The sequence below is a fragment of the Drosophila pseudoobscura genome, chromosome 5 (genome assembly GCF_009870125.1).
Source record: "Drosophila pseudoobscura strain MV-25-SWS-2005 chromosome 5, UCI_Dpse_MV25, whole genome shotgun sequence".
In the NCBI taxonomy this organism is placed as follows: Eukaryota; Metazoa; Arthropoda; class Insecta; order Diptera; family Drosophilidae; genus Drosophila; species Drosophila pseudoobscura.
In genome coordinates this window covers 1,404,382-1,424,205 of record NC_046682.1, presented here as the reverse complement: position 1 = coordinate 1,424,205, position 19,824 = coordinate 1,404,382, and the positions used below count along the sequence as shown (strand labels likewise).

Here is a 19,824-nt window from a genome sequence, read left to right as displayed (position 1 = left end):
AATCTCTCATCTGGACGAAAACTTAGAAACACTAATGAATGGTTTCGAATTAAGGTATTGACGAACGAACATATTTAATTTGATTGGATTTTGAATAACCACATCTTCTTGTTTTGCAACAATTCAATTCAACTTATCGTCCTGGTCAAAATCAAAATATGTATGTACCCTTTCCAAGGCTATCCAAAACATGTTCATTGACTCACAGAGATCAGCAAATTCCATACTACTTATACATTTTAAGCCCGTTCCCGTTTTTATGATACGTACATATATGTACACCGACACAATCTTCTTTGTTTTTATATTTTCATTAAGTAAGTTACGGTGGAGTACAATTTTTGTTGTTGTTAATAGTTAATGAATTTTTCTTGTATACATTATAATGATAATAAATATTAAATGTATTTGTGCCAAATTTCAACTTCCTAAAAAATAATTTTAAGGTTATCCATTAGACTTTGATTTTTTGAAACAACTCAGTATGAGACATGCCAATAAAAATGTTCTTCATGTATTTTTAAACACGATACTCAAACAGAGTATATTAGATTTGTGGGGAAATTGGATCTGTGTAACGCCCATAAAGTATATATATTCTTGATCAGCATCAATAGCCGAGTCGATAGAGCCATGTCTGTCTGTCCGTTTGTCCGTCTGTCCGTCCGTCCGTCTGTCCGTCCCCTTCAGCGCCTAATGCTCAAAGACGATAAGAGCTAGAGCAACGATGTTTTGTATCCAGACTTCTGTGATATGTCACTGCTACAAAAATATTTCAAAACTTCGCCCCGCCCACTTCCGCCCCCACAAAGGACGAAAATCTGTGGCATCCACAATTTCAATAGAATCAAGAAAACGATTTCATTCTCTCTCGCTCTGTCTCGCTCTGTCTCTCTCTAACACACAGGTTTCATGTTCGGCTTTACCTATTGCAAAATGTGAGTTCAAGGATCTCAGAGACTATAAGAGCTCGAGCAACCAAATTTGGTATCCACACTCCTGTGATATCGGACCTTCACCGTTTTGTTTCGAAATTTCGCCACACCCCCTTTCGCCCCCGAAAAGGACAAAAATCCACAAATATCAGAGACTATTAAGGCTAGAGTAACCAAATTTGGTATCCACACTTCTGTTAGATCTTATTATAATACTTATATCTCGGAATTTCGCCCCACCTCCGTCCGCCCCCACGGCTATTGATGCTGATCAAGAATATATATACTTTATAGGGTCGGAAACGATTCCTTCTGGACGTTACACACATCCACTTTTACCACAAATCTAATATACCCCAATACTCATTTTGAGTATCGGGTATAATAAACTTTTAGCGGTCGAAACGGAATCCGATTAGGCTCTTTGCTATTTGCCATGATTTTGCCCTAGCTCCAGGGCAACCTTCTTATGTTCGTTAGGTGGATTCAGTGTTAGAGGCAGAGTTGAAGATAATAGAGCAATATGAGATAAAGCGGCTGTCACGGAACCTCCAATCCCCCTCATCCTACTTGGTAAAACAAAAAAAGCAAAAAAGAGGAGAAGGATGTGGCGGACGAAAGCTTTGTATTGCTTTCATTGTTTCTCGCCCTGTCTCTCTCTAACACACACGTAGCATAGGCGGCTTTGCTTAGAGTAAAACATTAGCGCCTAGATCTCAGAGACTATAAAAGCTAGAGCAACCAAATTTGGTATCCACACTCCTAATCAATTTGCAGTGACTACGCAGCGCCTGACGTCACGCTCAGACTGATTTTCTGTCTCTCTCGCACGCACTCTTTGTCGTGTCGTTTAATATTAGCGCCGTCTGCCGGAGGAGAGCCATACTGACTTAGTATCGGGTATAACCGTAGAGTTGCGGTGTCCGCAGCAACTCACAACGTTCCCCCTCGTTTTTTAAATACAAAAGTCGTTTCATTCCCAAGATCTCAACCCTCAGTTAGCTTTATTTGCCTTGACTAAATATTTTATCGTGATTCCAATCTAAACTACAATATCGGCGTCTTACAGTCGAATGGGCACATGTATGTACAAGGACATACAATTATTCAGGATTCTTTAAATAGCATTCGGCATAGCTCATTTTCCAATTCAATTCCAGATTCAGTTTCTTTTTCGCACAATAAAAGCTTTCGGGATCGATCTGCACTCTCCTTCTCGTTGCTGATGATGCGACGTTCCTGTTTTCGGTCATCTCTGATCAATAAGCGTCCCACTGGCTTTGTGCTCCCAAGATCCCTTTGTTTAGTTGGCAATTCGATTTGTTTTTTATTATTATATGCTCCCTTCTTAGGCATCTTTCCATTGTCCGATCTCTGTTTTAAAAGACTGTCGTGCTCTCTTCCCTTTGCCCTTCCCGCGGTCATATTTGACGCAGCTTTTTTCAATAATCGTAAGTTTATGCGTTTTATGAACTTTTTTGTATCTAAATCAAAAGAAACGTTTATATCTGTATCATCAGATATTGATGATCCACTTGCTTCTTCGTTATCAACGTACGTGTCTCTTGATCTGTCGAGCTCATTAAATTTAACAATACGTGTTGGTGTTCCGGAACCTAATTCTAAGGTTAATTGGGACGGTTCATGGTGTCCCCCATTTACTGTGAATTTAGACGAACGAGTAGAAAAGTATTCCAACTTAAACGACCTAACCGCTTTTTCCGGCTTATAAACATCGTCGATATATATATGTTGCTGATCATCACTAGTTTCGTGACTGGTAAGCGGGAGGAGTGGTGTTGTTTGGCCATTACTAGCGACACGCTTATTTTCTTTATCATCGATATTTATAATAGACTTTTGCTGATTTTTAGAACTCTGCACTGGCAATGATGGAGATTTAACCATAAATGGTAATTCAGTGCTGTTAAAGATTGACAGGACATAGATGAGGCCAAGAACAGTTATCGTCAAAAGCAAATAGAGAGCTCCTATGGCTATATGCCGGTGTAGAAATCGATATCGTGTAATCATTGTTAAGAAGTCCTCATCTAGAAAAAGACAAAAATAATTAGTTTAATTTTCATTGCATTATGGAAATGCACAACTTCTCAGCTGTTTTCCAACCGATCGTACTTTGGCAACTATATGATACAGGGTGTGATTCGGTTCCGACTGATGAATATATATTAATACATCTTGCAGTAAAAATAATTGTCTGTACAAATTGAAGCTTCAAAATTTACGTCTAGTTTTCATAAACACAGACAGGTGGACAGATGCTCTGACGGCCAGAAGGCGGTCACGGCTTTATCGATTCGGCTGATATTCGGTCATGACTTTTTATTTATATACGTTGTATATTCTTCAAACAGCTGGTCAAAATTTAAATATATTCAGCGAATACATACATAAGTAGAAGTATACATGTGCATGCGTACATATATATATATGTACATATAGTACATAGAGGATACGGATACGGCTGAAAGTTATATTCTTTTGTAATAGAAAAGGAAATGTCCAGAAAAAACTTGTATCACAGTAGCAGAGCAATGTTCTTACCACTTATTTCCCATTGCTTCTTAATATATTGACTTGCTATGTAATGTATGAATGTATATCGTAGTTGTTATACTTTTTTATTTACAGGAACTTTGACTGTAGTTCAGCGTAAGCAACACGATCAAATGGTTTTCTGATTTTTTATTTCTTCAAATGATAACAACTTTTATTTCCACTTTTAAGACCGTGTTGTTTGGAGTTCAAGACTTTATTTTGGTTCCTAATACTCACATTTAATATGAGCTAGATCATGCGCACTGTGAATTGATGAATAACCAAATATATCTACAATAGGAGAATACATATGTACACATGTATGGTAATGTATGTATAAACATACAAACAATGCAGTTCTTTTTACAGGGTTAAAATGAACGAATGGCTACTTTCCGAAGCTTTTAATACCCTTACAGATCTGTAAGGGTATTTACAGATCAATGTGCCCACATATGTAAGCTATATAATATACACAAATGTATATGTACATTGTACTTACATGTATTTGTAAGTGGTTCTCAATCGTATTGCCTTAATTTATTTCGTGCATGTTGTACATGTAAATTGGGGGAACATTGTGGTATTAATATAATAGGGACGTACAATTGGCAATGGTATGAAGCTTTGGTCTCGCATTTATCAATCAAACTATGCAAATTGTAGTTATAATAATAATGATAAAAACGAGGTTAATTTTTTAGTATTAGTAAATATAATAAATAAATTACATTCGTAGTAATTCATTTAATTAAAAGGTTAATACTAATCCATCGTTCCATGATTAAACTGACATTCGCCACATATCTGAGTAAGCTCTGGTTTTTTTTGTTTGTTCATGCACCACGAAGCATAGCGAAGTTCCTCAAACATTTCGATCCAGAAAGAGCGCTTGGGTGGTATGTAAACACATTCGCTATCCGTATGTCCTTCTTCAGCGAAGCGGCAGATATTTTTCTGCAGTGATTTGGCGTTTTCATTGCATTGAAAATTAAACCAAAACTCAAAAAACGCAACAATAACTGCGACAATAATCCCAGCCATTAGGACCACAAATACACCACCTGTGAAATATAATAAAAAACGAGGGGGAACGTTGTGAGTTGCTGCGGACACCGCAACACTACAGTTATACCCGATACTAAGTCAGTATGGCTCTCCTCCGGCAGACGCCGCTAATATTAAACGACACGACAAAGAATGCGTGCGAGAGAGACAGAAAATCAGTCTGAGCGTGACGTCGGTCGCTGCGTAGCCAATGCAAATTGATTTGTTCCTTTTGGCTAAAAAATTATCTGATCTAATCCAAATTCAGCAACCGGATAGATATAGTCATTCTCTATGATTCTGCGCTTTTAGTTTTCTCGAATCTGCAATATTGTGGATGCAACAGATTTTCGTCCTTTGTGGGGGCGGATGGGGGTGGGGCGAAATTCTGAGATATACGTTTTATAGTGACATCTTAAAGGAGTGTGTGTACCAAATTTGGTTACTCTAGCCTTAATAGTCTCTGAGATTTGTGGTTGCCTCAGATTTTCGTCCTTTGCGGGGGCGGAAGGGGGTGTGGCGAAATTTTGACACAAAACGGTCAAGGTCCGATATCACAGGAGTGTGGATACCAAATTTGGTTGCTCTAGCTCTTATGGGTTCTGAGATCCTTGAACTCATATTTTGCAATTGGCAAAACCGACTATGAAACCTGTGTGTTAGAGTGAGACAGAGCGAGAAAGAGTGAAATTGTTTTCGTGATTCTGGCTGTAATAATTATACGATCTGGTTCTGATTTTGCACTTTAGAAGATATAGTCATCTTCTACGATTCTGCGTTTTTAGTTTTCTCGTATCGTCGAAATTGTGGATGCCACAGATTTTCGCCCTTTGTGGGGGCGGAAGTGGGCGGGGCAAAGTTTTGAAATATTTTTGGAGCAGTGACATATCACAGAAGTCTGGATCCAAAACATCGTTGCTCTAGCTCTTATAGTCTTTGAGCATTAGGCGCTGAAGGGGACGGACAGACGGACGGACGGACGGACGGACAGACAGACATGGCTCAATCGACTCGGCTATTGATGCTGATCCAGAATATATATACTTTATGGGGTCGGAAACGATTCCTTATGGACGTTACACACATACACTTTTACCACAAATCTAATATACCCCAATACTCATTTTGAGTATCGGGTATAACAACAATAAAACTAAAAAATATTGTAGGCAAGGACGTACCTAGGGGGAGGTAAGGGGCCATATCATAAATATATACATATGTACCTATACTTTCTAGCCCTAATGCATTGGCCTTTGATTGTTTGCTGGTGCTCCTTCTAGTACACGTCTCATCAGTGTTTTTCCACCACTTGTCGTATAGCATTTGAATGTCTCCCTTCTCCTGGAGCTCTAATATCGCCAAAGATATCTTGTCTCGCCATGGCGAACCCTTAGGTGTGGCGATGCCATATCCTTATCGATATAAAAAAAGCTAAAATGTGAATGCATTGTGGTCGTGAATGTGAAATTTACAAACCTTTTGTATCCAGTAGTCCCCCTATTTGGGTCAAGTTACAGTCGCGCTGCACAATATAATCAAGCATTGTGGACTCCATTAAAAATGCGTAATTGCCCTGATTGACTCTCCTTATGCCGTCTTCATACGTAGTAGTGAATGCTTGCTTCTTGTTATCCATGCTTCTCCACATTTTCTTGTAAGTTTCAATCATGGAATCCTATTCTTTTGGGCAGTTTTTAAATCGGAAGTTTTAGTGTGGCGGTCTTATATGCAAAAATAGGTGCATATCATACCCGAAAGAATGTCATCGTAGAGCCACTCTCCAATGTGCCGTAAGATATTTCAGTCTGAGTTGCCAAATCGTCGGCGTTCTCAATGGGGTTTATCATTCGTTCGGTAGTTAAAAATGCGGCCAAATTGGCAGTATATGATGCCACAATAATCAGTGAGAAAAATCCCCAAATGCTGCTAATTATACGTGTTGACGTTGCCCTCGGATATATATCTGATGACTGTTGCATTAATGTTCCGATAGTGAACCAGAAGCTGTCAGACATTGTAAACTGATTGCCAATCGTAATGTTATCCAAGTCACAGGGGTGAATACAGTGCCATTCGATAGGAGAAAGTTTTCCCACAATATATATACTAATTGACACAAGAAAATACGCAATCAAAACATATATCCAGATTTCTATTGCCAGAGGATTCATAAAAGAGAACAATCTGGTGGGCTCTGATTCGGGTACCTGCCAAAGTTCAATAATAAAATCGACGAGTTCATCAAATCGATAATGCTTATCAGGAAAAAGAATTCGTATACCTTAAATAATATGCTGATTCCAAGATTCATAAACGGTTTTGTGAAATCAATAACGCTTTCCCTTGCATATGTAATAGTCATAGAGCCGACAGCCAAATCAGCCTTCTAAAATTCGTTAGTTAGATAGTGAACAATCAGGCGATGGAATTTCATGTGTTAACGAACATATTTCATTAGCTGTGCAACCATTCCATTCCATTCTCCGGTTTCGGGATCCTTGGCACCGTACTTTCTATCGGGTACTAGATCTAGTATGTAATCAAAACCAACCTCGTGTGAAATCGTTTCCAAAATATCGACACAAAATCCGTAGAATCTTTCATTTCCCGTAAAATTTTTCCCATAATGCATCATTACGTATGGCGTTTCCTAAAATTTAACTTATTGTTTGTATGTACATATACATAGATTCATCAGTAAGACCGTGAAAATACGAGTACATAAGTGTATACAAATAAAATTATTTACAGACCAGTATCGTTATTACTACCAGTGTGACATTCATTGATCCGGAATCAAAGAACACTGAAGGCTCGGTTATATTGAGATAACCCTGGGGTGTCCACTCTCCAACTTTAACAATGGAGTGTTGCTTCAGTTTTATTAGGTCCAACTTGAACTGAACTCGCTGACCTTCTTTAAATTGAATAGGACCAGTCAGACCTTTCCATTCAACCTGTAGGGTAAATTTATTGCCTCTTACATATTTCAACTTTCCAGCACTTACTAAATGCCGCTCAATCTGCGAATCATTATATTATGTTATACGAACCGCATTTATATAATTAATCAAGCTTAAGCCCCCATTCCACGGAATTTCATCGTCACATGTCAAATTCGATAGATACAACGTATGTGACTGCTCCAACGTCTGCAGTCCAATAGCAAACACATAAACCGAATCAAAAATTAGTGCCGGTTCCGTCTGAGAAGCACCCCACAAGGTTGGTAAATGTCTGATGAGATATCCTTGTTAGCGTACTTAATGCGCAACTTACCTCAATCGTTACAGCTTTTCGTAAATACAAGTTTGCATCGGATTCTTGAAAAATTGTCCGACCAAAGAACTCAAGATCCTTCAAAATTTCCTTTACAGCTACATCACCGATATCGACCAGGCGAAACGATGTTATGTTCACAAAATTATACTTAAAGTCTTCCAAATCAAAGGTTTCCAGGTCGAAGCTTGTGAAAAAGTAGTGGTATTTATACTCATTCATCTGCTGTTGTAGAATCTATAAGCTCGCATGAAAGGAATGAATTTTCCAATTACCCAATGTTAGAGGAAGCACCTAACTCACATTTTTCAGCAACGCTGTAATGCCGTCTGAGCTTATATCAATTATTATGTTATGTATCTCTTTGTTCTTAAACTCGTTCAGTACAGACAGGTACGATGCTTGGGATACTTTTCGCATGTGCACTTCCGCTTGAATGGAGCGTGAAAGCTGGTGTAAATTAATAATTCCTGCAGATACAAATATAATATATATACATATATACTATATATAAAGCAAGAAAAAGCATCCCATCAAACAGAGAGCCAACAGAAAATGTCAACAAACCATATTATCAGAAAATAATCGTAGAATATCTTATTAATGGGCGAGCAGAATGTGGCAGAATGGAGGCAAATGAACATATAATTTGAATACAAAACAACGAACTTACCATAATCCTTTTCATACAAAATGCCGAATCTAGTCCAATTTAGATAGCGTATAACATCGATGAATGCATTGTTAACATATTGTTGTGATGGATGAACGTTAATGGAAAAGTCGTGGGTGGAACGACCTATATCTGGAATATCCAGGGCGTCACATATAGAATTTATATGAGTTGCCAAAACAGAGTCGGTTGGACTAAAAATAGCCTGAACACCAACCTGCACAAGTCTGCAAACTGTAGAAGATTCGATGAACATAAAGAAACACTGCATTACCAAAGGATCTCTTCCCTGGGTAGGGATGGTAACTGAACTGAACATACCTTTTTGTACTGTGTCAAACGAATCAAATCGACTGACGTATTCAATATCGTAGACAATGTTAGTTTCTGGCAGAAGACTCTTGTCCCGATTTAATCTATGAACCGCATATCTAAAGGCCAGTTCAGAGCTGTGTTTTCCCGTATGTTTTGGAAATAGTGCACCTTAGGAAATATTTAGCAAGTAATAGAAGAAACTTTGATTGCGACCATTGGAGATTATTACCAACCGACTCTTATTACGGGGGGTACCCCTGAGGTGTGAGTAATAAATAAAAATATACAAAATGCGGCACCGCTCCAATACATTTTGAGCACGCAGACAGAGACGGTTTTACACAAGACTAGCTCGAAATTTCAAATGAATTTATGCATTCTATGATTCTTTGATTTTATTCTGACGAAGCCGAATAAGTGCACTCTGTAGTGCAGGGAAAACGAGTAGCCACGTTTACTTAGCCGCCCCACCAATTGCTGATCGATTTTGACCGATTTCTATGTCGTTAAACAATACGAGTACAGTGAACTAATGTGTTGTGCTCTGCTGTGCATTCCGGGCATAAAAACTGGCTGAAACTAAACTGAAACTTTTAGTAGTTGTCACGACTGTCACTTCGATGTCAGTTATTGAATGAATCGAGAGCCGAATTTAAAATATTTATTTTCAAATACTTATTTTAAACAATTTCTAGTACGCTTTTTCATTTATGTGATAAGTTTTCGCCTGTATAGTATCTTCTTAACTACATATTTGTGGGTTTTGTGCCCATAATGTTTCACATATGTACATATGTATGTATTCTCACTTGGGTTTTGTGAAAACTTACATAAGTATGTTTGTATATGATAGTATATCATATTTATTTTGGGATTGAATTTAACCTGTAACAGGAATTTAATTAAAATACAAAGAAATATTTATCATTTATTAGCTGTAGGACTTTGATAAAACTACTCGTACACGGATAACAGTTGAACGCTGCACATACATACATATTTATGTGGTAATAATAATGCTATTATTATTAAATATTTGTTTATTTTTCACTTTTTCAACATCTACAATAGAATCTAACTGTGATGATATATGATATACCACTACCAACCTACCAGCACATAGACATACATATATTTACACATACATAGTTACCTCTACAACACACTGAACTCTGTTCTTTGGTACCGCAAGTTGTAATTTAACACAATTGAGACGTTTGCTCTGCTTTGCTCCGGATATTTGTCTCAAAAGCACATAACGTGTTGAAATACGGGGAATCAGGTAGAAGGGATTCAAGACAGATTCAGATTCATTACTGACGGACATAGACATCGTAGATATGGATGCTGAAATTGTTACTTATTTTTACGAACATGTTCCCCAATCTATCCTTGGAAAACAGAGAGTCACTGCCCAGTGACATATTTTCTTCCTGCTTTTAACAAATTAAAAAAAAATATTTAGTCATCAATAAAAAGTCTATGAAGGTAGAAAGAGGATTTCGTTCTATTGAATGCGATAATTACAGTTTAATATTTGTGTACACATTTTTACATTAACTGACTTCATTAATACCTCAACGCTATATTTTAAAATACAACTCAAATTCTTCTAAATAGATACAATGATAAAATTATCGAACACTAGACATCTGATTCTTTTGGAATTTTATCACCAAAAATGTTTGCCCAATTTGTATATTGAGTACACAATATAAGTATGTATGTACTCCAACAAATGCTGCTATTGAAATGTGTCCGAATGAAAGCCTAAGTGGTTATCCACATCCAATAAGTGAAGCTCCAATACCGATCCACTTAATACTAACAAAAATATTAAAATTTTTGTTACATTAGAATATTGAGAGGAGATTTCATAGCCACGAATTGTGTATGGGTCAATATTCAAAGGCAGTTTTCTAAATAACTTCATTGATATTTTTATTGTGATCTAATAATGTATAACCGAATTATTTCGGTGGGAATGCTTTAATGAAAGCAAAACCGTAATAAGATTATAACTTCCTATAATGTATATAACACAGGTATTTTTTTCTTTTCTTTTTTGAAATACAAAAAACTCATGATTGGATAATCGATTTAGACAAGCACAAGGGGACATAGACTTAAAACATATGTACACAATATATATATATATATGTATATATATATATATATCTCAAATCTAAAGTAGACTTAAGAAAATTCGTCTGTATGTATATATATATATATATATATATATATATATATATAAACGAATAAAACGAATTTTAATGTATAAATATGGTTTAGAATTCCCCAATTCATTTCCCACTATAAGCAATTGGCGCTTAAGATTCTGAATACTTGCACTCAAATAGGAAGGTATGCTCATGTTTGTTACTCAAACGATTCAAGTATTTCATTTTTTTTTTTTGACAGCATGTTTTTTTCGGGTTTTTCCTTAATTAAATTGTAACTTAAATATACAAGTTTAACTCTATGAACGATGAAGAAAAATAAATCTACGGGCATACAAAAATCTAAGTCCATTCGTCTATCAGTCGATCCATTTTTTATATACTTCACAACATGGTCTTGCTTTCCATACATACTTAGTATCGAATCATTTGAAGCTTTTGGGTGTGTGTCTTGAGTCACAGAATGCGATAGTCGATGGTTAATGACCGATAGTCATCGATTTTTAATCATCAACAATGGAACAAACAAATTGAGATATATAATCATAGTCAGCTTCTCTGCCTGTTGGCCTTTGCCCGGACAATGGCTGGTTTTGAGTAGTCTGACGCCACGTGGAGCTGTTGCTATTGGTTAAACCAGATGCGCCGGACTGGCCACCACTAATTGTTATATTATTTGCGGTACTCTTAGAGCCAGCACTATTTCCGGAACCTGCAGAACCATTCACGGAATTGCTGTTCACCGTACTGCTGCCGACTGGAGCCGTTGCAGAGCTGCCAGCACCACCGGAATTGGGGACCGCCCCACCGCTTGTACTAAGTAGATTCGAATTTGCCACACTTGTGCTTGGATTGCTGCCACTGATGCTGCTATTGCCGCTGCCGCCGCCGCCACCGTTTCCGTTGCCATTTCCGTTGCTACTGTTTCCAGATAGGCTGGACACCGAACTGCTAGTAGCAGGTGCTGTACCAACGCTACTGCCGACGCTACTTCCAATAGCAGAGTTGGTTGAGGATGGGACTTGCGGCAAATGTTGTAAGATATTCTGTACCTCATTCTCACTCGGAGTTTCAGCAAAAATTGTTGTGTTGCCGAGAACACAGTTATTCAAAGCCATTTGCGCCTTGCTCGCCTCTTCCCGCGTTGTATATTTACATAAGGCAATTCCTTGATTTAAGTATAGGTGAAAGCTGACAAGGGGGCCATGCTGCATGCACAGGGTACGTAAGGTAGGACCGTCAATCTGGGAAGAAAGAAAAACAATATTTAAAAACTTTGAGCATTAAAACGAACACAAAATAAAGGACTATCCCAGCTTTTACTAATATTAGGCAACGTCTAGTTACATACTAAATATGTATTTACGCTCCGAGGTAGTGTTTTCGTTAATATAATATATATTTAATTTATAAAGAATCTTTGTACAACTTTTTTAGAACATACCTGAGCTGTAAGATTTTTCAGAAGCAACCAACTAGAACTCCATGAAGTATTGCCTCCAGTCCAAGTTGTATTTGTAGTTGGGACACCACTTCGCGTCTGCAACCAGCCATTGGCACTGCCGGCGATCGTTGATGATGTTGAAGTGACGCCACTTACTCCGTTGCCAGACTTATTGGCATTAGTAGTCAATCCAGGTGGTGGTCCTCGAGACGATGCTTTATTTAGGGGGCTTGTCCACAGCTCAGAGGTGGAAGCGCACTGCTGACTGTTGTCCGACCAACTTTTCAATGTATATGAAATATTTGTGCATAAATCGCAATAATCATTTTTGGGATTTACCTTGGAAAATTTTGATTAGGATTAAAACTCCACGTTGACGATGACAAACTTAAAGGCGGCAGATCAGTCGGCGAGTTTTTGCCAGTATTGGCAAATATATCAGCATCTTTTGGCGTCGGATTAATGGACAATGGAGATCTAGCAACGCTGCCGGGAGTTATGCTGGGATCGTCTTCTATGCTTTTGATCTGAGAACCCTTAAAAATAAACTTCTGCTTGGATATGTTTCGACTTTGCATAGTTGTACAGTTTTACCTTCCACGGCTTGCCTGGCTCGAACTCTTGCACCAGGTCGGTGTAAGCAGGTGCTGCTGTACTTGGCTGCGCAACTGACCAGTCTTTATTCTCGTTATCAGATGAGGGGTCCGGCCAACCATCACCAATATTACGCCCAGTTGACCATGTACTAGGATAGGAAAAATAAGTTTTATTTCACTATTTTACCATATAATTAAAATAAAACCGAGTCGCAAAGTGACAGTCAATACATATATGTATGGATATGTAATCTTATGATTTACTATGTGGCGAGCCCCCTGTATGCACTTTTTCAGTGCGATATCACAGGATTCCGCACTCAAATTTTAGGTTGCTCTAGCTATTAGAGCATGGTATATTCAATCTCGACTCGTCTTCCGATGCTGATCAAACATTTACATATATATATTTAATGGGGTTCCTTCTGGCTGTTACATACATCTAAATGAATTTATTATACCCCTAAACTATTTAATTACCTGATAAAATCGACGCTGATGCGAATTTGTTTTATGATTTTGGGACGGACTCAGATGCCCACGGCACTGACAAAGATACGAAGCCGAGAAGTCAGTGGGCCGTGGACAGACGCATAGGTAAAAAAAAAAAAAACAATTGTAACTCCGCGCACCCCCTTGTCTAGGGCGTCACGAAAAACGCCGCCATAGAACAGCTTTTTGGTCACTCATGCTACATCCTTTCCGGTACTTATGATAAAAAGTTCACTTTTCTCCAATGTTTATTTACTTACCCATCATTTTGCAGGCCCAAAGAGCCCATATTGTTTGAATTGCTCGATAAATTTTGCTTAGTCGCACCTGGAGCCCGCGAAAAGTCTGTGCTATCAGCATTTATATCCTTTTCTAATACTGGAAGTTTCCACTGATTTAAGCGGGACTGCTGATTGGATGCGCCTTGGTATCCACTTGGCTGTAATTTAATCAATACGTTATATTTACCATCTTAATTATATAATCATGGTCAACCCCTTACCTTATTAAGATTGAGCTCAGAAAAGTTGCCTTGCAGGTTATTTATTGCATCGTGACTTCTCATATAGTCATTGCCAGAGTTGTTCAGGTGTGCTGTTGGATGTTGCTGTTGTGGTTGTTGTTGTTGTTGTTGTTGTTGCTGCTGCTGTTGCTGCTGCGAATTCGGTTGTAGATTTTGCTGCTTTATATAAACGGCTTGTTGTGCATTTATTTGGTTTTGTAGATTCTGAATTTGTTGCTTGTATTTAGCGATGGCAACATTCACTGCCATTGGATTCGCATTGCCGCCTCTAGCCAGAGATTGCTGGGCTGCTTGGAGATGCTGCAAAAGGTAAATAAAATGTCAGATGGTTAGGTAAAAAAGCGATTGAAAGCAATTTCCCAAATAAAACTCATCCAAAAAATTACCTTTATATTGCTAAGGAGTTGATTCAACAGGTTTAAGGTAGTTTGTGTGAGCGGTTGAGTCAATATTTGACTGGATATGAAACCACTGTGGATGGCCAATTGAATCTGCTGGCCCAGCATGCGTATTTGCTGACCAGACGGTTGATTATTTGTGTTAGCTGCAATATTGACACTGGCTGCTGCAGCCACTGCTGCGTTTGATGAACTCTGTCCGAATCCCACCGACACCGCGGATGGATTGCCCACGGCCTGAGGGCCAACGGTGACGCCGTGCGGGCCCTGACTCAAATACTTTTGCACTTGCATGGCGGCCATGTTGGGATTGTTGTTTCCACTTCCTGTCACTGGAGCACCGGCCATGCTATTCATAAGATTATTCTGTCGGAAACAAAAAGGAATGTAAAAAATATAATTGAGCCCATCTAGAAGGGCATCGACCGCCTGATTACTTACAGGAGGGAATGACATCGAAGGTTGCGCAGCGCCCACTGGGTAGCGACCAGCAAAGCCACCGCTGCTCGTTGAGCTAGAGTGATCGGAGTAGGAGCCGAGACTCTCCTCGTGCCGACGCCAGCCATCCATGGCCAAAGACGAATTGGCCCGGAGCATGTCAGCCGCTTCCTCGATGTTCATATTGGCACTTACTAGAGCCCGTTCCACGTCCTCTTTCTTAAATCCATTTTCGACCAGAATACGATACTGCTTGCTTTGCTTTATCATTTCCGTGTTGAGCACATTAACCATTCCCACATTGAGGCCAGCCAGCTTTTGCTGTTGTTGCTGCTGTGATTTGCCCACAATGCCACCGTGTGCGTTCCAATCGGATCCGAGGTCACCGTCCACTACACCAACGCCAACACTTGACGACGTGCTCCAACCTGATGAGCCACTTGCTGATGGCAATTTACTCTGCTTGTTACCCCAGCCAACACCGACGGACGAGGTGTCGCTCCATGAGTTTTGTGCGAGTCCTGCGCTGGATTTGTCATCAACCCAGTTACTGCCAGATACAGACCCGCCGCCGGGACCACCAACGTTATGACTGTCATCTCCCCATGCTGTCACGCCCGGAACTGTGTTTCTGCCGCTGACGTTGTTCGAATGCACCCACATTGTACTTCCATCTGGCTTGTGCTGCACGCCACTCACGGATGAGAGACGCGTCTGAGGTCCCACTACACTGGTCATGGGATTGTTGGGATTGCCGCCAACTGGAACATTTGTGTTGCCAACGCCAACGCCTGCAATACCGATACCAACAGATTGATTTTGTCCTCGAATCAAGTGATTACGGCTAATAGAGTCGGTCATGTCTTTCCAGTGACCGCCGCCGCCCCCGCCGCCAGGAACACGTGTTTGTTGGCCCCACAGAGACGTCCCGTCATCGTAATTTGGAATATTGCGGCGCTGTGGAGGTGGCGATGGTTCCTCCCAACCACTTATCTTGTCCTTCGTACCGCCCCCGCCCACTCCCACCGTTTGTGTCGGTCCCCACTGGGTTGCAATATTTGTTGATACGGGACCGGAAACGCCACCAGGACCCGGACCACCGGGACCAATTCCGGGACCGGATGATGCTCCAACATTTGAGCCGGAAACTTGTCCAACCATTTTGTTCATGTTCTGTAGTTGGTTGTGGGACATCTGTGGATGATGGCCCCACATCTCTGAAGTGCCATTGAGTCTGCCAGATATTCCACGGGGATCCCCGCGAATAGGATCGCGCGGATCAATCATGCGAATGTCACGAGGATCCCCGGATGGAGCTCCAGCACTGCCACCACCGCGTAATGCGTCGCGATGATCGACATTTCGAATGTCCATAGGTCCTCCGCCGCCTCCGGCCAGTGGCCGTATTTCGCGAGGATCTCCCCACCCGTTGCCAGTATTGCCGGCATTATTTCCACCTCCAGCTCCAATTCCACTTGTTCCAGTTATATTGCTTGAGCCGCTTCCACCTACAAGGAAAACAACCCCACAAGGAGAGAACCGATAAAAACATTATAACAATTACTCTTTAAGATACATCTACTTTTAAAACACTGTGCAACACGAACCCAACTCTATATACATACATATGTACATATATTGGTTTTCAAAGTTTTTGCTTGACAAGCATTCAAATATCCACCGGAGTCTATTCTAAAAATGGCCAAGACGTCGACGAAATTGCATTGAATTAGGGAATAACCTTCTCAAATTTCGATGATGTCGTGGAAATTAGTCAAACTTTTAGCACTATCAAATGATTTAAGCTGAAAAACAGCTGTTATAAGACATATTTAGCAGGAAAAAATAGTTACTGCCTGCCTGCTTTTTGAATAGGGCAATGAAAAGGCTCTCTTTTGAAAACAATTTCCTTAGACACTTTTCGGATGTTTGAATTTAGTTGCACAGTGCGACTTTTGTAATTTTCAGCTTACATCCTGGTGTTACCACAGGCAATGTTCCACTAGTGCCAGAACCACTATTATTACCAGTTGATCCTAGTCCAACGCCAACTCCAACAACACCCTGACCCCACTGAGGGCCAGCAGAGGGAACAACAGCGGGGCCTACGTTGACTCCACTTGGATTTACACCAACGGCTGCACCAGATCCAGTGTTGTTAACGGAGCCTCCAGTCCAGACACTACTACTATCCGCCCCGTCATCGTCTTCTCCCCACGTACCGCCTAGGTTGGAGGATGGCGTGTGACCCCAAGAGGGCTTCGGAATTTGTTGAGCTGGCGGCTGGCCACCGTTTCTTAAGTTCGACTCCCAAAGATCTGTGCCATTGTTGACGCTCGGCTTCCACATAGGCGGTCCGGATGCATCCTTGTTGGTTGGCTCCGGAGAACTTGGTACCTCCCAGTTTGTATCCTGGTTGACATGCTGACAACCCCAGCCATCCTGAGAAAAGAGCGCTTCGCGCATTGTGTTCAAGTGATCCAACTGATCTTCAGCTCCAAATGTTGCATTCCCAACTATTGCAGCATCAACTTGATCGTCAACGTCATTATCAAAAGCAATAATCGCTATCGTTTATAATTCGTATGTATTTTATGGAGTGGAGTTAGAGTTCTCTTTGTTATATTTTATTAAGGTGTAATTCAATTTTTTCCGTTTGGTTTCGTTGCCTTTCCACCACTGTGTACTAGGAGAAAATACAAAGTAAAACCAAAAGTTAAAATAATTAAATAATTATGTTAATAAACACTTCATATAGTAGCATGTACATATATCGGCATTCAATTGGGCTTGCCTAGAACAAATGTTTCTATATAAATTTTCTCACTTTTCACTTCTCATAACTTTCAACAAATATATGTACATATATGAATCTTCTAACACTTGAAATCTTTATATGCAGTTTTTTTTGGTTTGTGTATATTTAATGTTTGAAACGAAGAATTGCTGAATTTATTCCAACATATACATACATATGTATAACTCATATGTACCAGCCGTATATTTTAGATACATTTCTGATTAAGAGAACTAATTATCCCATTGGTTTTGTTTATTTCTTGAGGTTTGGTGCTAAGGAACAGAAGGAGAGGACAGGACATCGTGTTGAAAACTAAAATAAATGTATTAAATAAGATCGGTACGTGAACCACACAACGCATACTTAAGCATGTTTGACATACACAACTAAATGTGGAACATACATTGACAACTCTGGTCGAATCGAGCAGTCGTCATTGACGCAATCACCCTATTTTAACTCTGTACCTTTCCTTCTTTTGCACTCGCGGCACACCACACATATGTATATTGCTCTTTTTTATGCAAATGCAAACAAACAACAATATATTGTATATTGTATGCAGTTGTGTAAAGACACACACGTATGCATGTATATAATATAGAATACATAAATATAATGTACATATATGTGTAAATGCATATATTTTAACAGTTATAATAGTCACTGAGAAAATAATTTTCTATAAACTGTGTATCCATATACACACACCACTTACCCAAATACACATAGAACATACATAGATATATATATATGTATATATATATATATATATCTGAGAGTGCATGCATGTATATTCGCGTGTTTGGTGTGTATGAAAAATACCAACGAAAACTGGAATATTGTACAAAATGGAGATCCAAGAACGAACATTACACATTAAAATCTCGACTTTTATTTTTGCCCTTTGTGCAGTTGTATTTTCACAAAATCACATATTTCTATACGTATGTCGGCCATATGCATGCACATAAATAAATTTGCAATAATTTCTTTTCGCATACGCACGAAAAGTTGATTTTCTCTACATATGTACACATGTGTGTGTGTGTATTTATGCATGTATCATGCCAAGCCACTGACGATTTCAGAAAGTGTGTTTGTATGTAGTGAAACATACATATTTACATATTCAAGCGTTTGAAATTTTCTGTTCACATTTCACAAATAATAGTTGAATAACTTTCGTAGATACATATATGTATACGTTGCGTATACATACTTTCAATTGGAAAAAAGTTCTAGTAAAAATATAATTACAATTTCGATGTGAACTGAATGCGAATTTGCAGGGCACGTTCAACGCGGACGGAAAAAGAAACAAGAGAGTGAAAAAACTGCTTTCAATGTTGCCACCTGGTCAGAAAGCCAAGCCTTTGAAATTTTCAAGTGGTGCACATAATGTAGTTCCACTGTAGTACGTTCCCAAGTATTATGTATACTTTGCCATTACAGTATTTATGGGCAGGTGGCTGCTAAGAGATTTGGAGTAAACTTATCCGCAAGGAAATTAGTACACTTGTACGTCATTATGTAAAATATTTAAAGTGTGGCAACCCTATAGGTGAAACATACATACTACACACTATCACTTTCCAATGCATGAGCACAGCAACAACAACACACATTCTGCAACGAGACAAACACACACACATTCACAAGTCTCAAAAAATTTACTAGATATTCTTTCATGACCATTTGGGTTATGCATATTTAGGTTATGTCTGCGCGTTAATATGTATGTATGCTGGCGTCTATTAGCCCCACTGTTTGTAAAGAAATACATACTTTTAGTATAAATGCATATTCTTTTCAACCGCAAACTATTTTTTTAAACACAATTCAAAGATTGTTAATGCGGCAGAAGCCAAAAATTTGCAAAATTAGTTGGTATTGATGACACTGTGCGTCGCCGTCGTGATTTTGGACGAATACTAACACAAAAACGTTAAGTGTAGTGCTAATTCGTTTTAACACACGCGTTTGAAATCAGAAGTCACTGCGATTGGCGAATGCTCTCGCTCGCTCTTGCTAGGGCTGCAAGTAATCGGAGAAATATGGAATATAACTTAGCTTTAAGCCAGGTACATCCAGGCATCTATAGTACATATAATTCGAATTATATTAAATTATTTATAAAAA

General features: G+C 39.2%; 2 protein-coding genes across 11 annotated transcripts; both read right to left on the bottom strand.

The window, feature by feature from the left end:
* Window positions 1–1,911: 1,911 nt before the first annotated feature.
* On the bottom strand, window positions 1,912–11,051 carry Ekar (Eye-enriched kainate receptor). 7 transcript variants are annotated; one of them, XM_033381214.1, is made up of 14 exons: window positions 9,045–11,051; window positions 8,818–8,979; window positions 8,497–8,730; window positions 8,127–8,293; window positions 7,824–8,060; window positions 7,598–7,750; window positions 7,298–7,501; window positions 6,991–7,194; window positions 6,826–6,930; window positions 6,296–6,751; window positions 6,021–6,219; window positions 5,723–5,956; window positions 3,997–4,558; window positions 1,912–2,986 (listed from the first exon to the last, which is right to left on the bottom strand). In XM_033381214.1, the coding sequence occupies exons 1-13, from the start codon at window positions 9,121–9,123 to the stop codon at window positions 4,260–4,262; spliced, it is 2,733 nt and encodes a 910-aa protein (XP_033237105.1). In that variant the 5' UTR covers window positions 9,124–11,051; the 3' UTR covers window positions 1,912–2,986; window positions 3,997–4,259. The 7 variants fall into 7 exon arrangements, with proteins under 7 accessions (XP_033237105.1, XP_033237106.1, XP_033237108.1 ...); XM_033381215.1 differs by having other exon boundaries at window positions 5,768–5,956; XM_033381217.1 differs by lacking the exons at window positions 8,818–8,979; window positions 9,045–11,051 and having other exon boundaries at window positions 8,497–8,628; window positions 8,714–8,729.
* A 164-nt stretch (window positions 11,052–11,215) lies between these two features.
* gw (trinucleotide repeat containing adaptor protein gawky) lies at window positions 11,216–19,689 on the bottom strand. 4 transcript variants are annotated; one of them, XM_015188816.2, is made up of 10 exons: window positions 19,471–19,689; window positions 16,856–17,568; window positions 14,886–16,390; window positions 14,433–14,810; window positions 14,026–14,346; window positions 13,784–13,962; window positions 13,030–13,180; window positions 12,775–12,971; window positions 12,436–12,715; window positions 11,216–12,235 (listed from the first exon to the last, which is right to left on the bottom strand). In XM_015188816.2, the coding sequence occupies exons 2-10, from the start codon at window positions 17,346–17,348 to the stop codon at window positions 11,495–11,497; spliced, it is 4,245 nt and encodes a 1,414-aa protein (XP_015044302.1). In that variant the 5' UTR covers window positions 17,349–17,568; window positions 19,471–19,689; the 3' UTR covers window positions 11,216–11,494. The 4 variants fall into 4 exon arrangements, with proteins under 4 accessions (XP_015044302.1, XP_015044303.1, XP_001352316.2 ...); XM_015188817.2 differs by having other exon boundaries at window positions 12,775–12,962; XM_001352280.4 differs by having other exon boundaries at window positions 16,910–17,568.
* Between the last annotated feature and the right edge of the window lie 135 nt (window positions 19,690–19,824).

What these genes read in the sequence shown, in the direction of transcription:
- Ekar (XM_033381214.1), bottom strand. Translation starts at nt 9,123, where the DNA reads ATGTATTGGAGCGGTGCCGCATTTTGTATATTTTTATTTATTACTCAC. An exon ending in TGATTAATTATATAAATGCG is followed by an intron (nt 7,502 to 7,597) that starts GTTCGTATAACA and finishes TTTACCCTACAG; the next exon opens with GTTGAATGGAAAGGTCTGAC. An exon ending in CTACGATGACATTCTTTCGG is followed by an intron (nt 6,220 to 6,295) that starts GTATGATATGCA and finishes CCAAAAGAATAG; the next exon opens with GATTCCATGATTGAAACTTA.
- gw (XM_015188816.2), bottom strand. Translation starts at nt 17,348, where the DNA reads ATGCGCGAAGCGCTCTTTTCTCAGGATGGCTGGGGTTGTCAGCATGTC. An exon ending in AGCCAGGCAAGCCGTGGAAG is followed by an intron (nt 12,972 to 13,029) that starts GTAAAACTGTAC and finishes TTTATTTTTAAG; the next exon opens with GGTTCTCAGATCAAAAGCAT. An exon ending in TGAAAAATCTTACAGCTCAG is followed by an intron (nt 12,236 to 12,435) that starts GTATGTTCTAAA and finishes CTTTCTTCCCAG; the next exon opens with ATTGACGGTCCTACCTTACG.